Below are 21,541 nucleotides of genomic sequence, written 5' to 3' on the forward strand. Positions count from 1 at the left end.
GGGAAAAATATTAGATGGCAAGCAGGAGTGAAGCAGTTAAGTGATTGATTGGCAACCGCTATCTATTTCAACGATGGTTTCATAGGATCCATTATAAGGGCGGGGGACTTGTGTGATATATATTCTCTTCTTCTGCATCCTGTGTACACACTACTAGTAGTACCACTAGTAGTTCACTCCACTCCATACTTGGGACGCAAGCAAATTTCGAATGCCCAAAGCGTAGATATCTGAGACGCTAAGGGTCTGCAAGAATAACAGTAGTTCCCGACTTCAAATCGCGTTGGATTCCACTCCGACATCTTGATTTGACAGAACCAGTACATAGTGTAAGAGATAGAGCGGTCACGTGACCGATAACCAACGCGTTTCGGACGCGGTCGCACCATCTCCTCTCGTTTCAATGATGGAAAGCTTCCTTCAAGTTTCCCCTCACAAACACGCTTAGGCCAGCTGCTCTACAGCTAACTGCATCAATATTCTCCGACCCCATGATTTCTAGAACGGGAATATCGGCACCGATGGACCTGTTCATCCAAGTCCGGAATTCTACCGCGGTCAGAGAATCAACACCATGGTCACTCAGCCGTCGGTGGGGATCAATTTCCGCCAATGGGATGCAGAGCATCGACGCAAGCTTTTCTTGAATACAGTGAACCACAGTGTTAACAGCGGTCTGCCAGGAGTCTGCTGCATTCAGTAGAGAGCATGCGTCTTTGCGCGATCGAGTCGCGCTTGAGGAAGCCCGAGCCTGCGAAACCCGACTTGACCGTCGAATATTCGCCCATAATGCATTGCGCTGGTAGGCTGGCACCTCAGTGGAGTCATGAGTGCGGTCCATTATGGGTGCAGTGTCGAGCCCCATGATAATCTGATGGGATCCAAGGGAACTGTGAGGGGGACTGCCGGGATGAGCGCAGTGCTCCAGGATACGGAAGAAATCCTCCATCCGAATGCCGCTTAGCTCGCCTGAGCCGCTCGATGACAGGTTCCTCTTAGCCTTCCAGTTTTCTGCTACATAGCCGGCTGAAGCTACCACTCTCAGGTCAATACTATACGAAGGTAGGCCGCGATCTGAACGATATCGGGCTAGTTCGTCTTGAAAGGTATTTCCTGCTGCGTAATTTGCGGCACCACGCGTCCCAACTATACCTCCGATTGAAGAGAGCATGATGAAGAAGTCCATGTCGCTCGGAAGTATTGAATGGAGATTCCAGGACCCTTGCACCTTTGGGGAAGTTGCGGCTTTGAAATCTGCAGCCGCCATATTTGCCAGAGCCATATCCTATAGGCGGTACGCAAATAAGTATTCATCCTAAGAGAAATGATTTCGAACACACATACTTTCAACTCCATCGCGGCTTGGATACAACCCTTTATCGGTGGCAAGTGGCGAACATCTTTCAGCGCAGCGTTTATCGCGCCGCAGTCTGCAATATTGCACCTGACCACCATCGCTTCACATCCCACCGTTTGCAAATCGTTCATTAGAGCTGTGACGGATTCAGGATTACCACCAGAGCGAGACAAAAGGATCAGATGTCGGGCTCCTCGGTATGCCATCCACCTAGCAATCTCACGTCCTAAACCCCCGACCCCTCCAGCGATGACATATGACGCACTATGTGGGAAGGATAACGGCGAGGTTGTATGTGGCAGCACCTGCCATTTGGTTCATTAGATGACCCTGTCTCAGGAAAAAGAGAATAAACAAGCACTAAACCTACCCGCACCTTATCATTATCGGAGTCCAGTAACACCATCTTACCCTTGGATTCTCCGGTCTGAAAACGACGCAAAGCCTCATTAACATCGGAAAATTTGAACACAATCAATGGAGTTGCGATACCAATTTTCCCTTGCATATAAAGGTCTAAAGCGTCAGTCATCAAGCGCCCTACCCTAGCTGGGTTCAAGGACGTCTGCAGGGATAGGTCTACACAACTGAATGTGGTTCCTTGAGCGAATGGACGCATGGGAAGCTTCCCATTGTCTAGTATGTCTCTCTTTCCAAGCTCTATGAAACGTCCCAGTGGGGCGAGGCAGCTCCAAGAGAGCACCAGGAGCTCCCCTCCGAGTGAATTGAGCACGACATCGACTCCCCTATTACCAGTAGCAAGCTTTATACGCTCCGCAAAACGGCCATCTCTGCTGTAAAAGATTCGATTCTCTGGAATGTCGTACGAATCCATTAAAAGCTGCCTTTTTTCACCGCTCGACACCGTTGTGAATACCACGGCCCCTACTGCTTGTGCATACCGAATGGCAGCTTAGCCGGTTTCTCCAGCACCAGCATGAATGAGAATGCTTTCACCGGTCGATAGTCGAGCCACATCGCGCAATGAATACAGTACTGTCAATGCGGTGACCGGCAAGGCACTGGCCATCTCAAAAGATACACTGTCGGGTATCTGAACGACTAGGTCGCAATGTGTTCGACAATATGTTCGGATTGTTCCCATGTTTGATGGATCCGCTAGGATCATGACTCTGTCACCCTCGGAAAGGCGGCTTTTGGCATTGACTCCCACGGCACTCACCACTCCAGCCCCCTAAATGCCGATATATAGCCCCACAGACTGACCCATAGCTGTCAGTAAATCTCGGAAGTTGACCCCAACTGCTTTTATTTCCACCTCCACCTCAGAATGTCTCAATGGCTTTCCTCTGTCGTGATCCTCGACAAATACGAGCCCCTCGTTTTTAATTGGAGTCGCCTCGTGCAACTTTACTCCTCTCCCTTCATGGTGATTGAACGGATGTACACTTCGTTCACAATCCGGGTTATCGGTGTCTTGGATACCGAGGAAGTTGTCAATAACGCGGGGGCCAAGAAGCCATGTCGTGTAGATCTGACCGTGTTTCAGGACGTATTCTTCATTTGGATGCCCGGTGCAAGTGATAAACTGCCGATCACAAACCTCCTGCGTGGCAGCCAGTGCCAAGCCCGAGGATTCAGCATCCATCGTGATGTTCAAAATGACCAGGTTTCGCTTCGGGGTAAAGTATTCCCATTGAGACGTTCGGATCAGCCCAGTGCAGAGGGCAAATTGTGGATCTGCACCTGCATCATGCAGGGAAATTCATAATAGCTTATTGCAACATATGAGAAGGTGCCTTATAGAACACCACAGATCCTCTGTCATATTATTCCAACTTTGATGTGCGAAATCCATGACAACGATATTCAGGTCATTTTACATATCAGTTTCAGAGACGTTTTCAGATGGCATAACATGGCAGACCTCGGACCCATACGTTTGACACAGGTCATGAGCTAGTTGGCTAGATATAGTCTTCCCTCTGGTGGTAGGGTCCAACTTCACGATAGTTATCGAATTATTTGGTAAATGACTTGGGCCATCAGGTGCAACTCTGGCTACCAGAATACTGAACAGGTGTGTTTCGGCATTGGCGCTGTCAGGTAGAGTATGGTTAATCCCCATGAATCCAGTGTCTCTGAATGCTCAGTCCCAGCCGCCTTCGTCAAGCAATGGGCCAAGCTGTCTCCTTGGATCTTCGGACAGCCACCATCCAGGAAGCAAGCCAAATATCATTGGAACTGTGAGCATGCTGGGTTTAATGATTTCATGCAGGACAAGACGCCCTTGAGGCTTCAAGAGAGACCGGAGATACAGCAACGTGGCACCGACGTTTCTCGTTGCATGGACGACATTCCCAGCGAGAATAACATCGAACTTCTCATCCCCCAGCCCTTGTTGTTTTGGATCACGTTCGATATCGAAGGTTTGGTACTGCATTATGTCTTCCCAGCTTTTGAACATGTCTGCCGCCTTTTCCAGGAATGACGGTGATATATCGGTAAATACCAACTTTTCCACTTTCCATGTATCTTTGGAAATAGCATCCCCGACAGGACAGAGACTATTCAGCATCGGAATCGTTGTCGCTCCTGTGCCACCACCAACTTCGAGGACAGTCAACCGCTCACACTTGTGTCCAAGGAGATCCAGATACTGTTTCAGAACACCGGGAAGCCTCACCCGTCGGGAGAATTCATCGTAAACAGCGTTCGCCAGGTCGTCACCGAACATAAGCTCGAGAGGGTCCATCTCCTGCTTTATAACCTTGCTGAGGTTCCTGCCCATGAGCACGCAGAGGTTTCCGATCGCGCTCGACCCCCCCGTCGCTTCCTGCAGCTGATGCATGGCAGCCTGGTCTCCCATATAGCGCTTTAGCTCGGATGATTTCAGGCAGCTGTGCATTTCTGCATCGATCTCCCCGCATTTCTGCCGCATCTATGCCTTGTACTTCTTGATGTTTTGGCACAGACAACAAAACCCTCGTCTCCCTCTAGTTCAGCGAGTGCCCTTTTAATGAAGATGGCAGCATTGAGCTCCAGCATTTTTAACGGCCCCAAGTCCGGCTCTTTTCCCGAGGCATTGACTCCGAACCCACAAAATCCGCTTTCCACATCTGGTTTCCAAGCGATGGTGTGGCATACCGCATGCTGCGCATCCTTTGGATGAGTGTCAACTCTAACTAGTTCCACACCGGTAAGCACAACTTTCACAGAGGAAGTTGCCTTGTCCGTCATTGCAGCTTCGCCCTGGAGTGTCAAATGAGATAGCGATCGCATGCGACTATACCCCATGAACTCATGTCCCACATCACGGCTAATATCAGCGGACACCCAAATTTCGCCAAATACATTCGGGAGGTACATTGGGAGCTTTACCTCGGGGCCTTTCAAGCTTTTCACCGCCCCCAAGCAAGTATGCATTAACGCATCCAAAGTTGTCGGATGAGCTACGTGATCGTAGGTATATCCACTCGGCATCACGCGACCAATGTCTGCGACTGTCACTGTTGCGGCCGACTCCCCTTGATAAGGAGTTGTACTCAGCTTTACTTGGGACATATTACGAAATGTTTTCCCGAAGCTGAAGCCAACATCCTGGGCCCAGTCATACAGACTGTCAGAATTGATTGGAAATCGGCATCTCGCAAAACCAGCATTGAGTTCATCCTCCCATTGTTCCTGGTGGAAGGGCTTCTCATTGTCTGTGTCAAAGACATGCTTTTCCCCCTCATACTCAAGAGCAAGTTGGCCAGTACAGTGAAGAGACCACTCAGATTGTCTCTCACTGTAGGAATAAATGTGAAATTGCTTCCAGATCTTTGACACTGTTCTCATGGATTCCATTACAGGCAGGAGACTGAAGCCTGTCTCTATGCCATCAGCAGTATCTGGGATGATGAGAGCAGAATGGATGTGCACATCGCGGAGTCTAAACCCTCGGAGTGGCTGCTCTGGATCCGCTATTTGCTTTGTCGCTTCAATCGCCATTGTCACGTACCCTACACCGGGGAAAATGATCTTTCCAGAGACCTAGGACTATCAGTTTACCGGTGCAGTCAGATGATAGTAAACTATTTGCTTACCACATGATCCGCCATCCACGGATTTTCTGTGACTCTGAAGAAGTTTCGCCACCTCGGTTCGCACGAATTCCAGTCATTTACCGGCGCGCCGAGTAGATTTGACCTAGGATGTTGCCGGAAGCGATAGTTTCGACTGAGTCGGCTTTCCTTCCAATCATGCATGCTGTGGTTGAAGGAATATGGTGGCAGCGCCGTAAGGAGATGAACATCCCGTGGGCGAAACAAGTTTGTCGACTGGCGCACACCGTTGTCCGAATCCAAGCCTATCCCAGAGTCCGAACGAGCCCGGCTAATGCCATGTTTGGTGCCTGGGGTCTTTCGTGCACCAAAGGAAGCGACACAGTCGAACATGGCTGCCAGATTAACTGGGTATCCCGTTTCCCTCAGTGAACTCAAAGATTGCAGGCATGGCGTAGATGTGGGGATATTACGCGTGCTGATATTCAAGTATCTTACCCCTTCAAGGTTTTTATCCTGCAGAGTTTCCATCTTCGGGACCTTGAGTGTTGAATGGGGTCCAATTTCCACGATGGTCCCGATTTCCTCCCCCACACACATAGTTTTAATAGCGGATGAGAAACGCACTGGAGAAAGTAGGTTCCTCCCCCAGTATTCCACCGTGCGAATAGCGTCTCCTTGAATCTCACATCCGGTCACAGTTGAGATCATCTTCACCGGTGAGAAAGCTGACCTTATGGTATCTTTGTGCGTCTCAACGTCTTTAATGAGGTGAATATAATCATCAACGATGCCCTCCATGTGGGGAGAATGATAAGCGTTTTCGACGTTTAACCACTTGGCTGTGGTGCCCTCACTTTCAAGCCTTTCCTTGAAAATTTGTAACGAACTCCTACTGCCGGATACAGTATAGCTTGTGGGCGAGTTGAAGGCTGCGATCGTTAAATCTCGGGTCGGACAGGCTTCTATATGATTCAAAAGTTCCTCCTGCGTGGTTCTCACAGCCATCATTGTTGCTCCTTTATCGGCAATAGCCTTCGAGACTAGCCCCCGACAGAAGGCCATGAACCAGGCAGTTGTCCGGTTTATTGCCCCTACAGCATATGCTGCCGCAATTTCACCGGAGGAATGTCCGGCCACTGAATGCGGGACTATATTCCAGCCTCGCAAACAATCAACAACAGCGACCTGAAGCGCTGTACACAAAGGGTGTGAGAGCAAGCAGTCATCGATGTCGGAATCAAGGCTGGTTAAAAGTTCTTCTCCAGTCAGCAAAGATCCATGCCTCCGATAGGTCAATTATTCTGAACGCACCTGTCGCACTCCACGTGGCTCCCAGACGTCTGAGGAATGCCGTTGCGGAATGCAATAATTTCCGGTACGGAGCGAATCGCATAAGCCCACGGCCCATCCCCTTCCACTGAATCCCCTGTCCCGTGAACACAAAGCCTATGTATGGCTGGAGAGGCAAGTCGTCGTGCCGGTCGCAACCTTGGCAGAGAATCAGTCAGCTCATCAAGGCTGGCCGCCACGCAAGCAGCACGCCATCCGAACTGGGTTCGCCTGCAGTCTAATGTATATGAAAGATTTCTCAGAAACTCGTTCTCGTGACTTCCCGGGGCGTGTGTTGGGACATAGTTGGACAGCTGTTCTGCTTGACGCTGTACACCATCTTGATCAAATGAGGAGATGGCGAATATATAAGAATTATCACTCTCCATGGCCGTGCCGGGCTCAATGCTTCTTCTTGTATTGCCAGCGGTGAATTCCTTGCTTTCTACCCTCGGTCCGTTAGAAGTTTAGTTATAGCGACACAACCTGGGTCGGCTCGTGTTAGATGAATCCCTGGAACGCCGCTTTCCTTTAACCCATGATATGCATCGCAGATTACCGCATGCGCATTAGTTCCGCCAAAGCCAAACGAGCTGATTGACGCGACCCTTGGGCCTGACTTTGGCCATGATACCGCTGCTGTGGGAAATTCCATTCGCCACTCATCCGCACGAATAGCTGGATTCAACTTCTCAAGATTCACATTCGGGCATATGAGGCCGGACTCGAGCGACAACACGGTTTTGATCAGGCCTAGAATTCCTGCGGCGCTTTCTGTATGACCCAAGGCTGACTTGTTGGACCCGATGTATAAAGGATGTGTTGAAGTTCGGTCCGCAAAGGCAGACGCTATGGCACGTAGTTCTGCGGGATCGCCGGTAGATGTTCCTGTGCCGTGCGCCTCGACATAAGCGGTTTGATCCATCTCGATGCCACCAGTCTTATATGTTGTTCTGATTAAACGCGCTTGTGCGTCGGCTGATGGGTTGAAAATCCCTGTTGTCCTCCCATCCTGATTCGCCGCTGTTGCACGGATCACTGCCCGAATCGTGTCGCCATCTCGAACGGCTGTGGAGAGTCTCTTGAGAACAACAGTGCCGATTCCTTCACCTCGCGCACAACCATTGGCGCGTTCATCGAAACTATAGCACGGACCGTCAGGTGACAGTGCACCTAGCTTAGAGAGATCTTGCGTGGTGCAGGGATAACTGATGATGTTCACCCCGCTCGCAATAGCCTACCCGGGAGATTCAGCTTCGGCTCAGGTGGATTAATGGAACGCTATTGATATACCATGTTGGACTCACCCAGAATCAAATTTTGACAGGCCATATGCACCGCGATGAGACCGCCCGAGCATGCGGTGTCCACTGTAGCGCTGGCTCCCTTGAAGTCGAAAAACCAACTGATGCGGTTCGCAAGTATGGCATTTTGTTCGCCAAGCACTTTGTGTTTCTGAATTTGCTCGGGATCTTCATTGAGCATATCCCCATAGTCACTTGAAAAGCACCCGGCATAAACAGTCGTATCTGTGCCCTTGGCTTTTTCCAGTGAGATTCCACCTGCAGGTTGCTATCAGTGTCACTCAGCCTTCACTTCCAACAATGCGACTCACTATTTTCGAGGGCTTGGTAAACATTCTCCAGCAAAAGACGATGCTGGGGATCCATCAACTCCGCCTCTGCTTGTGAAATGCTGAAGAAGCCCGCCTCGAACCTTGAGAGGTCTTCCGCGAGAAAATGTCCTCCGGCCACCCGAAACTGAATGCGATGATTTCGTCAGAGCACCACTAAAAGTCACCTTGCGTACGAATTTCTCACAGTGCCTCCCCGCTCGGGATCATCGTGGAAGCGGGCGTCGACATTGAATCTATCTCGAGGAAACGGTCGCCATGTGCACTTTCCCTGCAGCAGAACCTCCCATAGCTTTTCGCAATTTTATGCCTCATCAGCAAATTTACCCGCCATGCCAATTATGGCGATTGGCTCATAAGGAACGATGCCCTCCATTGTCGGTCATTGATCACTTGATTGTTGGGGATACGGACTTGACTAATTCGTTGCTAAATCACAGCATGCAGTGCCTACCACGCTCTTTAAATAGTCACTAGAGCGCAAGAAGCGGTACTCGCGTGGCCCCGACAGATCGACATCCTTAAACAAGATTGGGCTGGATTTGCATCCTTGAACCAAAGGACGGCTACCTTGTCCCTGTTTCAGAATCTACAATCCGGGTCTGGAAAGCTTATCTCCGTTCGCGACCAGGGTTCCATGCTAAGGTTTCCTCGATCATCGTCTTGATGTTGAAGCATGCCGCCTCGCTACCCTGCCCGTGTCACCTTGGCTCTCGATGACGGTCCATCTTTCGGGCTGTTGGTGAATAATAACCCAGACTCTCTTATCTTGCCACCAATGGAATAAGCTATTCCACCTAATTGCCCTTCTCAAATTCTAGTGAAGTCTTGCCGTGGTTGTCGTCAAGAAAGTTCCTTTCCGCCTTTGTACTCAAGAGCAACATGCTTGGTGTAGAGAATATGTCTGAGGCCAAGTAAAGCCCTCACTCAAGCAGTAACGATCGAACAACCTCACTGACCTAAGTCACGTTTATTCAGAATGCGGACTGTGGATCTTTCAGGGTCTCATCCCTTGATTGATCCCCGCACTTCGGCAAATCGGGCCAAAGCCTCCCGGAGCCGTGTGTCGCGCTCTCATTCCTGGATTATTTCCTCCCTCGCATGCAGTGACCCCGCTGTCCTTTATATTTGCTTTGTGCCAAAGCAATGATATCGCTCTGCTCGGCTGTAGTTGGTGCCTAGCTTTCCATGTCTCCGATGTGCTCGTTGGAAATGGTGTTGCAGTTCCTAAGGCTGTGATCGTATATATCCGAGGGTTCCGACGTTCACCATCCAAGCAGGACGCCTAGGAGAGCAGCTGCCTTGTTTCTCTGTTACCCCGGGAGTGGTTGGCAAAATGCGATACCTCCTCTGCCTAAGCATTTTTTGCCATGCTGTCTTCGGCCTTCCGAGTCAGGCAAATCATACACAACCTCCAGTGATCGATCTCAATTATGCCAGGTACCAAGGTAACCGTCTTGCAGGGGGAGTAGATGAATTTCTTGGTATGCGCTATGCATCTTCACCCGTTGGAGATCTTAGGTTCAGAGCGCCTCAGGATCCGCCCACAAATAACACGCTTCAAAGTGCCACAGAGGTGACCTATCCTGCTAATTTAATCAGTATACCTCCATTAGGCCTCACTGATGGTGTTTCCAGTACGGACCGATCTGCATCGGAGTCGGTGAGGAAGAAACCACTGGCGAAGTGAGCGAAGACTGCCTGTTCATCAATGTCTTTAAGCCATCCACGGCCACGCCACAGTCCAAACTACCCGTTTGGCTGTTCATACAAGGCGGAGGATACGCAGAAAATTCCAATGCCAACTACAATGGGACTCAAGTCATTCAAAACTCTGGAGATGGCCTTCTTTTTGTAACGTTCAACTATCGAATTGGGGCATTGGGTTTCTTGGCCAGTGAGAAAGTCAGGCAGAATGGCGATCTCAACGCGGGGCTTCTAGACCAACGTAAGGCTATCAACTGGGTAAAACAATATATCGAGCAGGTATTTTGCCAGCCATGTTGTTCAATTGCCGTGCTAACAGAGATTAGTTTGGGGGAGACCCCAATCATATCGTGATCCACGGGGTCTCTGCCGGTGCTGGCTCCGTTGCCTATCATCTGGCCGCGTATGGCGGGAGGGACGAGGATTTATTCATTGGTGCCATCGTTGAATCATCCTTCTGGCCGACCCAGCGAACCGTGACAGAGATGGAGTTCCAATTTGAGATACTTACGAACGAAACCGGTTGCTCCGACGCCTCCGATCCTCTGGACTGTTTGCGGGACCAAGATATCGCCACCTTTCAAAAAGGCAATACTGCATCTCCCTTCCCTGGCGGAAGCAGCTCTCCATTGCCCGACTGGTACTGGCTACCCGTCACCGATGGCACTCTCGTCCCAGGGGAATTGTACCGAGCCTTCGACAAAGGCAATTTCATCAAAGTGCCCGTCCTGGTGGGGGATGATACCAATGAAGGCTCCGGTTTTGCCTACAACGCCACGAGCAGCGCCGACGTGTCCCGGTTCTTCAGGAACAACTATCCCCACCTGAGTGACCAACAGCTGGAGAAAATCAATCAAGCCTATCCTCTAGGAGAGCCATTACCCCGACATGCAGCATACTTCAGCGCCTCCTCGGCAGCCTATGGAGACGCGACATTTACGTGCCCCGGGAACCTTGTTGCATCGTCTGCTGCAAAGTACTCTCCAGATGCCGTATGGAACTACCGGGTGAACATCATCGATGAATCCAATATCGCTGGGGGCATCGGCGTACCGCATACATTTGAGCTACCCGCGATATTTGGTGCCGGTTCAACCGGAACTCTTAGTAGCGGGTCGTCTTATCTGACATACAATGCAGGTATTATCCCTGTCACCATGCATTACTTTATCAGCTTCGTTCTGGCGCTGAATCCTAATACATACCGGTATTTGAGCGCGCCGGAGTGGAAGACTTGGGGTAACGGGGAGCGTCTACGGCTGCAGACAAACGATACGGCGATGGAGGTTATCCCGGAAAAATCTTTGGAGCTGTGTGTGTTGTGGCAGGAGTTGAGTGAGGCCATGGAAGTTTAGCTAGTCTGCTCCGCATAGGTAGGTAGTGGAGAAATCGACGGCTTATCATTGGGATCATCTGACAGCGTACCATCAACCAATCAATCCGGGTTCCCCTCTCTGGCTTAGGGATTGCAAACGCTCCGTATTAGTTTTTCCGCGCCGGGGACGGCCCTTCCGCCGCTCTATTCGGGATTCTTTGATTCTCCAGATCTCCCAATAAACACAGATTGCCCACTGTGAATTGACTGAGGACAGGATGTCTGTCCGGGACCTTACTACGAAGCAATGGATCAGTTCTCTCTTTGAACCAGGCCAGATCTTACTCTGGGCCTTTAAGAGTAAGTGCAATAGCCATCACTATACTGTTATCTCCCACATAGTTTATTCGACTCGTACATGAAGAGCTAAAGTGTCACGCAGGTTATGTCAAAGTCAATGTCGAGACTGTCTTAAGAGGTCAAATTCTCGCTCCCCTACTTCACCCCAGCAGACTGCGCGATGAAGCGTTCGGCAGATTCTGGGTGACTTTCAGTAGTCAGTTCACCAGCGCTCCATCAGAGCGAAGAAACCTCTTTTAGCTCCATCACAATATCCCTAACAATATCACAGCAAACCGGGAATCCGACGCCCCGCCACCCCCTCCGATCCCAACTTCGGGCGAAATCCAGGGTTCCTCAGACCTAATCCCACCCATCCTGTCCCACGCCTCGGGCATCGTCCTCGACGTCGGTCCCGGTACAGGCACCCAAATGCCTCTCCTCCGCTCGCCGGCTATCCAAACCATCTATGGCGCGGAACCCTGCCACGGCCTACATGCCGAACTCCGCGCCCGCGCCATTTCAGAAGGTCTAAGCGATAAATATTACATCTTGCCTTGCGGCGTTGAGGCCTCTGATCTTATCCCAGCACTCCAAAAACAAGACCTTCTCAACACTAACACTACAAACCCTACTGCAGTTCTCAAGAATCTGGAAAACACCGGAGACGGCGTATTCGACACGATTCTCTGCGTACGTGTCCTGTGCTCAGTCCCCGACATGCAACAAACCATTCAAAGCCTATATACCCTTCTACGACCCGGTGGGAAATTGCTCGTTGTCGAACATGTCGTGAACCCATGGCGAACAAGAAAGGGGTCCATCATTGCGAGGGCATTCCAAGCCTTTTATGGCCTGTTGGGCTGGAGTTGGTATATGGGAAATTGCTCTTTGAATCGGGATACGGCCACAGCGCTGAGAATAGCGGCGGAGCGAGATGGTGGCTGGGAGTCTTTTGAGTTGGAGAGGTGGTTTCAGAGTACAGCCATGCCGTATATTGCGGGAGTTCTGGTGAAGAAGGGGAATAAATAGGATTTATCTTGGCGATGAGATCCGAGGGTAGTCGGAGCAGCGGTGATCATGTATTTCAACTCTTACTTGACTTGACGACGGCCTTGTTCTGATATTCAAGAATCAATGAGTACTTCACTGTATCCCAGAAATTCTTTACATTTCGACAAGGCAAAAATACCCCACAGACTGAGAACCAATGGATTTTATCTATCGAACCCCGGAGCCCCGCTTCGGCAATTGATTCAAACACCGAGTTTGTCAACCAATCAACATCCGAGCTTACGACACGTGATTCGGATACGATGTTCACTGTGTTTGTAAGGAAATCATGACGATGATCATGATGAACTCATGGGCATTTAGAAGCAAATTGCCAGAAGACAGATACGCGAGTGCTGGTCCTGAAATGGCGTCTCCATACAGGAATTGGTCGAGAATGTATGGTACAGCGAAGTATACAATGAACCATCAGCTCGAGGGAACTAGCGAGAAGAAGAGGTGACGAAGGTCGGGTTCAGTCGGTAAAGACTGAATATGATATTGTATGTTTCGAACAGTTGAGGGAGGGAGGGCTGAAGACGGACATTACTCAAAGTCTCGGGTACATTCGAGGATGGTGACAAAGGTGATCTGATAAGATATAGATAATGCACTCAGGAAAGCCAAGGGAATTTAACCGGTGTCCCACATCCCTCTAGCGAACTGTGCGGCTGACAATGACGCAGAGGGAATTGGGATATGGAAAGTCTAACATCAATGCATCCTCAGAAAAGGTGCAATCTGAAGGAAGGTGGCGTCGGGTGACTAGTTCGAGGAAGGCGAATCTTCTTCCCGCTCGTTCTTCAAGTACTCTCCACTGGCAATGGTTCCCGAGGAGGGCTCCGACCATGATGAGTCCAGTTTTGAAGTCCTGCGTCTGAGCAACTTCAGCGCCAGACGCAGGCGAAAGAAAGTGGCCACCCGGGTACCTCACAGCCGGCTGCGCAATCTCTGTGGGTTCTGGAAGTGTCGCCATCTATACTGTCACAACCACCCATATTCCCGAAGAGCCATGATCTGCCGGCTCGTAAAGCGTCCATTCTGGGGGGTAGTGATTATCCTGTAAGTCCTAAACGAGACCCTGTCATCGCTACCTCCTAACCATTGTACCACAGCGGCTTCCTTAAACTCGTCTCCCTCATCTGGTCCGGCCTAATCTACCTCTTTCCCGACGATCTCGACGCCCGTCTCGACGCCTGGGTCTTTCCGGCCGGTCGCCCATCCATTTTCTCGCACTAGTCCACCCACGGCGTCCTTCCCGTGCGCTGCCACTCCCACAACGACTACTGGCGCGACGTGCCCCTCCACTCAGCCCTCAGCGCGGGCTGCATTGGCGTCGAAGCCGACATCTGGCTGTCCAATTACGACCTCCTAGTCGGTCATACTCCATTCACCCTCCACCACGAAGTCACCCTCCGAAGCCTCTACCTCAACCCCCTCCTCGATCTTCTCCAAAAGCACAACACCCGCTCCAGCCAACTCGAGCCCACCCACCAACCGGGCAGGCCCCGAGCCGGCGTCTTCGCCAGCGACCCGTCCCAAACCCTGGTCCTACTCATCGACTTCAAAGAACAACCTGAAAAGACCTGGTCGGTCGTAATGGATCAACTCAAACCCCTCCGCGACGGCGACTACTTCACCTACTTCAACGGCTGGACATCATTTCCCGCCCCATCACCATCGTCGCGACCGGCAATGCTCCCTTCGACCGCATCACGGCGAACCAAACCCACCGCGACATCTTCTACGATGCACCTTTGGACCAACTCTCCCTACTATCCCTCAGCAGCAGTGACGCAGACCCCGAAACCCAACCCATCTACTCCGACCAAAATAGTTACTATGCGTCGGTCGACTTCAGAAAGTCCATCGGTAGTTTAGCCCGGAACCGCTTCTCGCAGGGTCAGTTGGAGCTGGTGAGGAAGCAGATCGAGGCAGCACATATGCGTGGCTTGAAGGTTCGGTATTGGGGGACGCCGAGCTGGCCACGGGGACTTCGGAATCATGTGTGGCATGTGTTGGTGCGTGAGGGGGTGGATTTGATTAATGTGGATGATTTGAGGGAGGCGACGAGGCAGGATTGGAGGAAGCATCGGAGTTGGTTTTTTTGAGTGGGTGTGGATGTATGGATGTGGTTTATGTAAGTGATGTATAGTTTTATTGGTGGTTGAGATGAATATGGATATCAGTGGGCTGAAGCCTCATTTTTAGAGATACACGGAAGGGGAAAAAATGAGATAGAAGAGCAGAATGAAGAGTTGCCAAATAACATTGGCATCAAGTCAGCAACAGTAAAAAGACCTCATAAATCCTCACCCAGTGCTCCAATTAAAAACCACAGATGTGGCAACAAGAAGGTTCCATTGTTGGACTGCCTGCAAAAGAGCTGGTGGCGGGCACCAGAGCATAGCTTAACGAAGTGTACAAAATATAACTGAAGCATCGATTCAAGGTATCAGTGTTAACAATCCAAAAGAAATGGAGGGACAATCAAATCTCCTCAATGTGTCAAAATATGCACGTAGACGTGAATGCCTTGGTAACAAAGCTCTATCATATATCGAAGGTCTCACACATGAGGGTCCGAGTTTGTGTACAATCAAGAAATCAGGTGCATGAATCTGTTCACGCCAAGCTCACAACACCGACCAACTCATACTTCCCAAACTAGCAAAACACGATATTTTCATTTTTATCGGAGACAGTAACCTCCGCCTCGGCAGTGGCCTTCCCATTATGGAAGATGCAGCCGACATCACTTATTTGGTATGATGACAACTTACTGTGAGAAGCAGATACATTCCTACGGGCATTGTAGCAGGATGGGCTATATCTTGGTCTTCATGCCATGAATCTTAGTTTCTCTTGATCCTTGTTCCTCTTGATCCTAATCCACACAGACACATCAATACCCAGTGAACATGTCGTGCCTTTGCCCCGGTCCATTGAATTTGGGGCATTCGCTGACTGCATACGTGGCAAATCTACTCAATCGAGCTGGAATTCCGTATGTTCTCTGGGGAAATGAATATCTAAATATCCTTGGTATTTGCAATAGAACTTGTCTGCAAAACGTGCCCGACTTACAGATGGCCGGACCGAACGTACCCTTCAGACGAGAATGCATGGTTAAGGGAGAAATAAGCGACACCCTGGACTTCGTGATAGAGGATGAGTATATGGAGGTAACTGCGACACTCCTCCGTGAGTATGGCTTTTCGGACTCGCCCGATAGCCTCGACGAATGGGACCTGCGTCACCCCTGCCGGTTTCTTGATAAGGAGCGGCGATATATCTCACCGTGCATGATACCGGACAAATGCTTCCATCTGAGAATAGCCCCTACCCAAAAGAAACATTCTATGCACCCAACGCCGCTATTTCATGCTGACTTAGGTCTCTACAAGAAGTCAACCTGGTTGTGGCATGTACCTTCCCTGCCCATCGGTCTTCCGTCTGTCGAAGAATATGACGATTTTATGCTAGCCTCGGGCTATCATCTGCCTCATTCATGTTTCAAAAATTATTCCTGCATACTGGAATCCGGCCGGCCGAGTGAGAAGTATTGTTCTGGCGCCCCGGACAGGGGCCAACCACCAAGCCAGCGTACGCGCCTCGGCCGCTACGAGAAAACCGGGCCGCCGATCAAGATCCTCACCCCTGCTCGTTTCCTCGAGAATATGCACTACCTGTGGGTCCGTGACCAAGAGATCATGGGCGGCATGGACTATTGGTCCGATTTGATAGAGAGCTTCTTCGAGATCACGTTTCATGCTATGTTTATCACCACCGACCTCCACAGGGACAAATTTGCACCCGAATTTTGGGATTGGATGGGTGATCGAGTAGAGCGGTATCCACAGGAGTGGCATAAGCCTGTATTGGACTCTTATGGGAGGACTAGGTTACGGCTAGGCGCACCTAGCCGGCATCCCTCCGGGTTCGATGTAACATACAATAATGCATGGATAAACCTGAATGTCCTTCGAGCGAAGTTATCCGAGGGTCACATTCCACCTACCCCATTCACATGGATGCCTCGTTCGATGGCTGAGCGCTGCCTTGTCACATATGATGCCTAGAAGGAGGCTTAATCTCTCATTTATTGGCTGGAAAAAATACAGGCCGCAGGTCTTTTGGGTTTCGGTCTTTATGGTTTCAGCCTTTGGCTACAGAATGTTATGATCCATTGTAGATTGTGCAAGGAAAGTGTTACTTACCGCTCAGCTTCCTGTCATAGATGCTACTTGTGCTTAGACAACTACATCTGTAGCAACCTTTGGTGGTGATAGACTGGTAGCATCTCGATGCACCATGATGACCATACCACGGCCAATAATCATATGTGAACACCCATAGTTTGTCAAGGAATGTTTCCGTAGTTAGGCCATAGCAGAACCTCCAAATAGGTGGCCCAGACGTTGGCCTTCATGTGTCCTGTCCATTCAGCGGTATGTCAGGTGATCTAGCTACGTCTTTGTCCTCGTCCCCTCCTCCTCTAGATTTGCCTGTCCCTCCTCTCACTCTTCCTGATGACATCTACCTCATCCTTCCCTACGAAGAACACCGTACATTCTCAGGGAAACCAGACCCGGCTATCTCCTTGTGTCTCCACAGGCAGTACTCGCAGTGCCCTGAACCTCTTCAGGCCACCTATGCCGATTCCGCCTCGTGGCTCCTCTTTCAGGCAAGCCTCTCTTGTACGACAGGATTTTTTTAAAGGATATATGATGGTAATATGTCTTCAACTTTATAACCTTCAGAGTTGGCTGACCAATGCTGTCTCTGGATTAGACATCCTCAACCACCTCACCCGCTACGAGAATTGCCTCCACGTCGACATCAGCCTTCCCAGACAGCAAGCCCTCCTTTACTGACGACTTCCTGACGTAAAAGTGCGTCAGCTTTAAAATCTCGAAGAACACCCGGGCAGCCTTGTTATTTCACTCTCGTGTCGTGACAACCACGGCGTTCACCTGCCTACCCCACACCTCCGAAGCAGTCAACACCGTGGTTGAAGTTGAACTCATCCGCTTTGAGGATTGGGCAACATATGGGTTTATATATAGGTTCTATCCTCTGTGACTTATTTCGGCATTCCTAGCGTTGCTCGGCAATACACTACCTATAAAATGGACCGAAAAATAGGAACAAGGTAGGACGGGAGGGAAGCGCAAACTCAAATAAAGCGATTGACACTGGACGGCGGGGTCATCGAACTGTAGTGTTGAACTCAAGATACGAAGCAGCCCCCTACACTACACGCCGTCCTCCGCCTTGGGGCTCCAACAGTCTTCGTATCATGGACAATACCAAGCACGCATCTCTGGTGTGATAGTGTCGGCGGTATGGGCATATTCGGATTCTACCCAGGGTTTCCATTCCCAATCAACCCATTCCTCAAAGTCAAGCATCAAAAGCCCGTGCCACCGGATCAGAGGTGAGATATATTGGCCAAGGAAAAGCTCCAGATGGGCGGCCACCGGCTCATCCAATCTCCGGTTAAAGATAGCACCGCCGAAGTCCAGGAATATTAAATTCCCTCCCGGATGCAAGCCGGGTGGCACCATCATGACATTTCGGGGGCTCAAATCGGTGAGAATGATATCTCGTCTGTAAGCCTCGGTTTCAAAGTCAATTACAGATTTGATGATTTGCTGGCGCTCCGGTTGGGGGATTTTGCTCCGGTCCGCTTCTCGCATTGATACTCCAGGGATAGGTTCTATCAGGATCAGGCGGACAGTGCGTGTATCCGATCTATGATCGGCTCCTTCACATTCTATATCGAGAGAGTAAGAGCCGTAGAACCGAGGGATTAGGTACCCCTGGAGATTGGAGAGCACATGATAGGCGTGTACCTCATGTGTGTAATGCTTGTCCACGCAGAGGAACGGGTTGAGAAAGCCGTCGTCATCATCGAGGTAAAGAGGGTCATACACCTTAGCGACCAGCTCCTTTCTCCCCTGGAATATTTCTGACTTGGGCTGGGTGTTTGAAATACGGACATTGAAGACCTGAGCGTTGTGCCCATCACCGACTCTGATCGGATCCAGAATCTCGAACTCGAGAGTATCTGAGCCCAGATCTCCTGGCAACGGTGGATGCTTCAGGCTCCGAGCCACTGGCGTGAGTTGCGCTCTTTCTTCCCTCCCATGATGGAAATTACGACAGCAATCCCGGGTCACGAGTGTGGGTGGTGGAGTAACATGGGACCGGACAGGAAATACCCTACCCCTGATGAAGGGAACAGGGGGCTTAGGGTAATTGCCGGTAGTAGGGTCCATGGGATGTCGTTGGCTAAAGCAGGAGCAACAGCATATAGTGAACGTGGCAGTGATTCCTCTTGCCCGTCGGAGCCCATGGGAGGGTAATGGAAGGTCGTAACTGTTTTATCCAGGGAGAACAAGGAGATTGGCGCCGCGGTCGGAACAGGAATTATTCGCATCCGGGCCCAACCAATCAGAGTATGCCAACCAAGAACTTCCTTTGTGCCCATTGACATCTGACACATCGATGGACACGGGAGCGGGCGGCTTGCAAAAGTTTGTTGCTAGGAGTATAATCATGTACACCAACTACCTGCCAAGATCTTGTTTTTTCACTACCACCTCCAGCCCTGAGCTTTTCTACCAGGCGGACTCCCGGAGGATAGGCTGAATCAGTATAATGGACCCCGCGACAACGTCTTGCTCCGTATGCTGAATATGTAAATCTAGCCGATCCCTGACAATGAATTGCACGCTATCTAATATTCAGCCAATGCACCGTAAGAATGACGCCTAATTGTTACACCTGGCCAAGGGTCCTGGTTGGCCCGTTTGGCCGTTCAGCGTCTGGTCCAATCCCATCCATTCTTCCCATGCCTGCTGCTTTGTCTCTCTGGTCTCGAATGATTCCGTAAAGCCTGGGTTCTGACCTGGTGCCTATACCTTCGTCATAGCAAGCTCACCGCTCCCCTAAATCGTATCAGATGTAGGTGTAATGATGACCCCTTTGTAAATCTCTGACTCTACGAATCCTTTCCTTTTCTATCCTGTTTCATTTCATATCCAGGAAGCCGTGTTACTCATTCCACCACAAGCTCGTCACGATGACCGATAACCAGACACTGCCTATTCGGATTGCGACTTTCAAGAGATGTGAACAGCTGCTTGATTTCATCAATGCCGTTAGACTATATCGTCTGGGAATCGACGACCTTCGCCACATCGGTATCCGCGCCACTCGAGTTGAACTCAAAGACAACCAAACTCTTTCATTTGACCCCGTCTACTTCAAGCCCCTAGAGGTTGGAGTCCTTGCTAAGTATCCCTTCTCTCCGTGCTGGCGAGAATACGATCTCGACGAGGGCTACAGTTACAAATCTATCCTCGCCCGAATCCTCCACGTCACCCCAGAAGCCTCCAATCCACAGAAACTGGCCCAGAAGAAGTACGAGGAGGTCCAGAAGCATGAACGGCAATACGGAAGTCACCGACTGCCTCCTTGGGCGGTGCGGGATCTTGAGAACCATATTCACTCGCACCAACGCGGTTATCGGTCTGGCATTCCGGGCATCGGTAGGATGGGCACGCTGGAAGACCTGACGCCACTATACCGCAACGAAAACGCATTCGAGAACGTCCCATTATCTTCACGGCTGATGGAGACTGATGAGCCAGGGGCAACTAATTGGCGGTTTTTGTACGCCCTTGAGGAGCCCTTCGGTACTCTGCCTCATACAATCGCTTTTTTCTGGAATTTCGAAAGAGCAGATGATGAGACCCTGACGACGAGTGAGGTTCGTGGTGTTCTCAGATGGACTGTCTGGATGTATCATCGTTATATGTTCCGCAATCATTCCATGTTCCCGGTGAGTCTTGCATCAACATTCGAGCAAATCTAAGCAGAAGTGCCTTTTTCCTATGGCCAAGAATCGCATGCTGCAAGTGATTATGACGTGTGCTAAGAATGCCGATAGTGCCTATCCATTTGGTATCTCGGTCCGAAACATGTGAGAATTATCCAATCCCATTTCGACGGGGAAACCATCGTACTGCAATATTCTCCTCTCCTGAGCTTTGAGAACAGGAACACAGCACCAACAGAATTGGTCGTCCGATATGCAGCCAGCAGACCACTTACCTATGGGTAAGAACTTGATAAACCATCCCACATTGAAAAGCCCCCTGATGAGTCTTGGAAGATCTGTTACCGGAAAAGGAATTCCAGATATGGCGACTCGCAAGTTACAGAAGAAACGGGTGTTATGCCGATTAGTAGGGGGCGCATTTGCTTCATGTTTGGTCTAAACGTATTTTATACTATAGGTTAAATGTCGTAGCATTAAACAAGAAATGATACGGATAGTAAAGTTTAACAGATATTATATGCAGATTAAGGGTACAAAGGGAACGGGCAGTAGCTTGGAAGTCATTTCGGTGTCGACCTTGTCACTTAGTCCTTTCATTAGTATGTCTGTACTCTTCAGACCTCCCTTTCAATACTCCCTGCCGTGCCTACTTCTACCGACATATTAAAGGCGATGAGATAGAGAGAAGGTGGTTTGTCGACCAAGCCCAAGAATATACACCAGGCAGCAACATATAAAGCCGGTGGCAAAGGCTCATACATGCCTCGACCTCACGAACCAAAAGAGGGCAGGCAACAGAGAAACGTCGCTAACCTCAACTCTCAGAAGATTTGTCACTCATATATTGGCGCGCTTTCAAGGCTCCAACATCCCTTTTGCAGCTCCTGTCAAACCCATATCATTTCAAGTGGGTAATTTCACGCTCTTGCAAGTTTATTCATGTATC

The 21,541-nt window shown here is 50.2% G+C and overlaps 6 protein-coding genes across 6 annotated transcripts; 4 read left to right on the forward strand and 2 right to left on the reverse strand.

Annotated features, from left to right (window-relative positions):
• Nucleotides 1–400: 400 nt before the first annotated feature.
• BO80DRAFT_470848 (type I polyketide synthase) lies at nucleotides 401–8,705 on the reverse strand (the record flags this gene model as incomplete). The annotated part of the gene is made up of 19 exons (XM_025723079.1): nucleotides 401–1,285; nucleotides 1,345–1,662; nucleotides 1,728–2,269; nucleotides 2,315–2,524; nucleotides 2,585–3,064; nucleotides 3,104–3,117; nucleotides 3,202–3,459; nucleotides 3,526–3,794; nucleotides 3,831–4,259; nucleotides 4,295–5,353; nucleotides 5,407–6,234; nucleotides 6,271–6,623; nucleotides 6,679–6,823; nucleotides 6,897–7,141; nucleotides 7,183–7,933; nucleotides 7,990–8,258; nucleotides 8,312–8,456; nucleotides 8,517–8,621; nucleotides 8,694–8,705. 19 exons carry the CDS (start codon nucleotides 8,703–8,705, stop codon nucleotides 401–403), a joined length of 7,317 nt encoding a protein of 2,438 aa, XP_025577511.1.
• A 960-nt stretch (nucleotides 8,706–9,665) lies between these two features.
• BO80DRAFT_491940 (EstA precursor) lies at nucleotides 9,666–12,815 on the forward strand (the record flags this gene model as incomplete). The annotated part of the gene is made up of 6 exons (XM_025723733.1): nucleotides 9,666–9,905; nucleotides 9,968–10,315; nucleotides 10,363–11,385; nucleotides 11,624–11,711; nucleotides 11,794–11,907; nucleotides 11,983–12,815. 6 exons carry the CDS (start codon nucleotides 9,666–9,668, stop codon nucleotides 12,720–12,722), a joined length of 2,553 nt encoding a protein of 850 aa, XP_025577512.1. The 3' UTR covers nucleotides 12,723–12,815.
• A 751-nt stretch (nucleotides 12,816–13,566) lies between these two features.
• Nucleotides 13,567–14,854, forward strand: BO80DRAFT_500498 (uncharacterized protein; the record flags this gene model as incomplete). Its single annotated transcript, XM_025724241.1, has 4 exons — nucleotides 13,567–13,805; nucleotides 13,859–13,943; nucleotides 13,983–14,615; nucleotides 14,645–14,854. The coding sequence occupies 4 exons, from the start codon at nucleotides 13,567–13,569 to the stop codon at nucleotides 14,852–14,854; spliced, it is 1,167 nt and encodes a 388-aa protein (XP_025577513.1).
• A 978-nt stretch (nucleotides 14,855–15,832) lies between these two features.
• BO80DRAFT_442870 (uncharacterized protein) lies at nucleotides 15,833–16,825 on the forward strand (the record flags this gene model as incomplete). The annotated part of the gene is made up of 1 exon (XM_025721299.1): nucleotides 15,833–16,825. The coding sequence occupies one exon, from the start codon at nucleotides 15,833–15,835 to the stop codon at nucleotides 16,823–16,825; it is 993 nt and encodes a 330-aa protein (XP_025577514.1).
• Nucleotides 16,826–17,850: 1,025 nt separating this feature from the next.
• Nucleotides 17,851–19,105, reverse strand: BO80DRAFT_423155 (uncharacterized protein). The gene has a single exon (XM_025718977.1). It carries the CDS (start codon nucleotides 19,025–19,027, stop codon nucleotides 18,044–18,046), a length of 984 nt encoding a protein of 327 aa, XP_025577515.1. The 5' UTR covers nucleotides 19,028–19,105; the 3' UTR covers nucleotides 17,851–18,043.
• Nucleotides 19,106–19,833: 728 nt separating this feature from the next.
• Nucleotides 19,834–21,332, forward strand: BO80DRAFT_470870 (uncharacterized protein; the record flags this gene model as incomplete). The annotated part of the gene is made up of 4 exons (XM_025723080.1): nucleotides 19,834–20,595; nucleotides 20,704–20,873; nucleotides 21,106–21,194; nucleotides 21,265–21,332. The coding sequence occupies 4 exons, from the start codon at nucleotides 19,834–19,836 to the stop codon at nucleotides 21,330–21,332; spliced, it is 1,089 nt and encodes a 362-aa protein (XP_025577516.1).
• Between the last annotated feature and the right edge of the window lie 209 nt (nucleotides 21,333–21,541).

The sequence above is a fragment of the Aspergillus ibericus genome (assembly GCF_003184845.1).
Source record: "Aspergillus ibericus CBS 121593 unplaced genomic scaffold BO80scaffold_10, whole genome shotgun sequence".
In the NCBI taxonomy this organism is placed as follows: domain Eukaryota; kingdom Fungi; phylum Ascomycota; class Eurotiomycetes; order Eurotiales; family Aspergillaceae; genus Aspergillus; species Aspergillus ibericus.

Coding starts and splice junctions, on each gene's coding strand:
- BO80DRAFT_423155 (XM_025718977.1), bottom strand. CDS start 19,027: ATGGACCCTACTACCGGCAATTACCCTAAGCCCCCTGTTCCCTTCATC.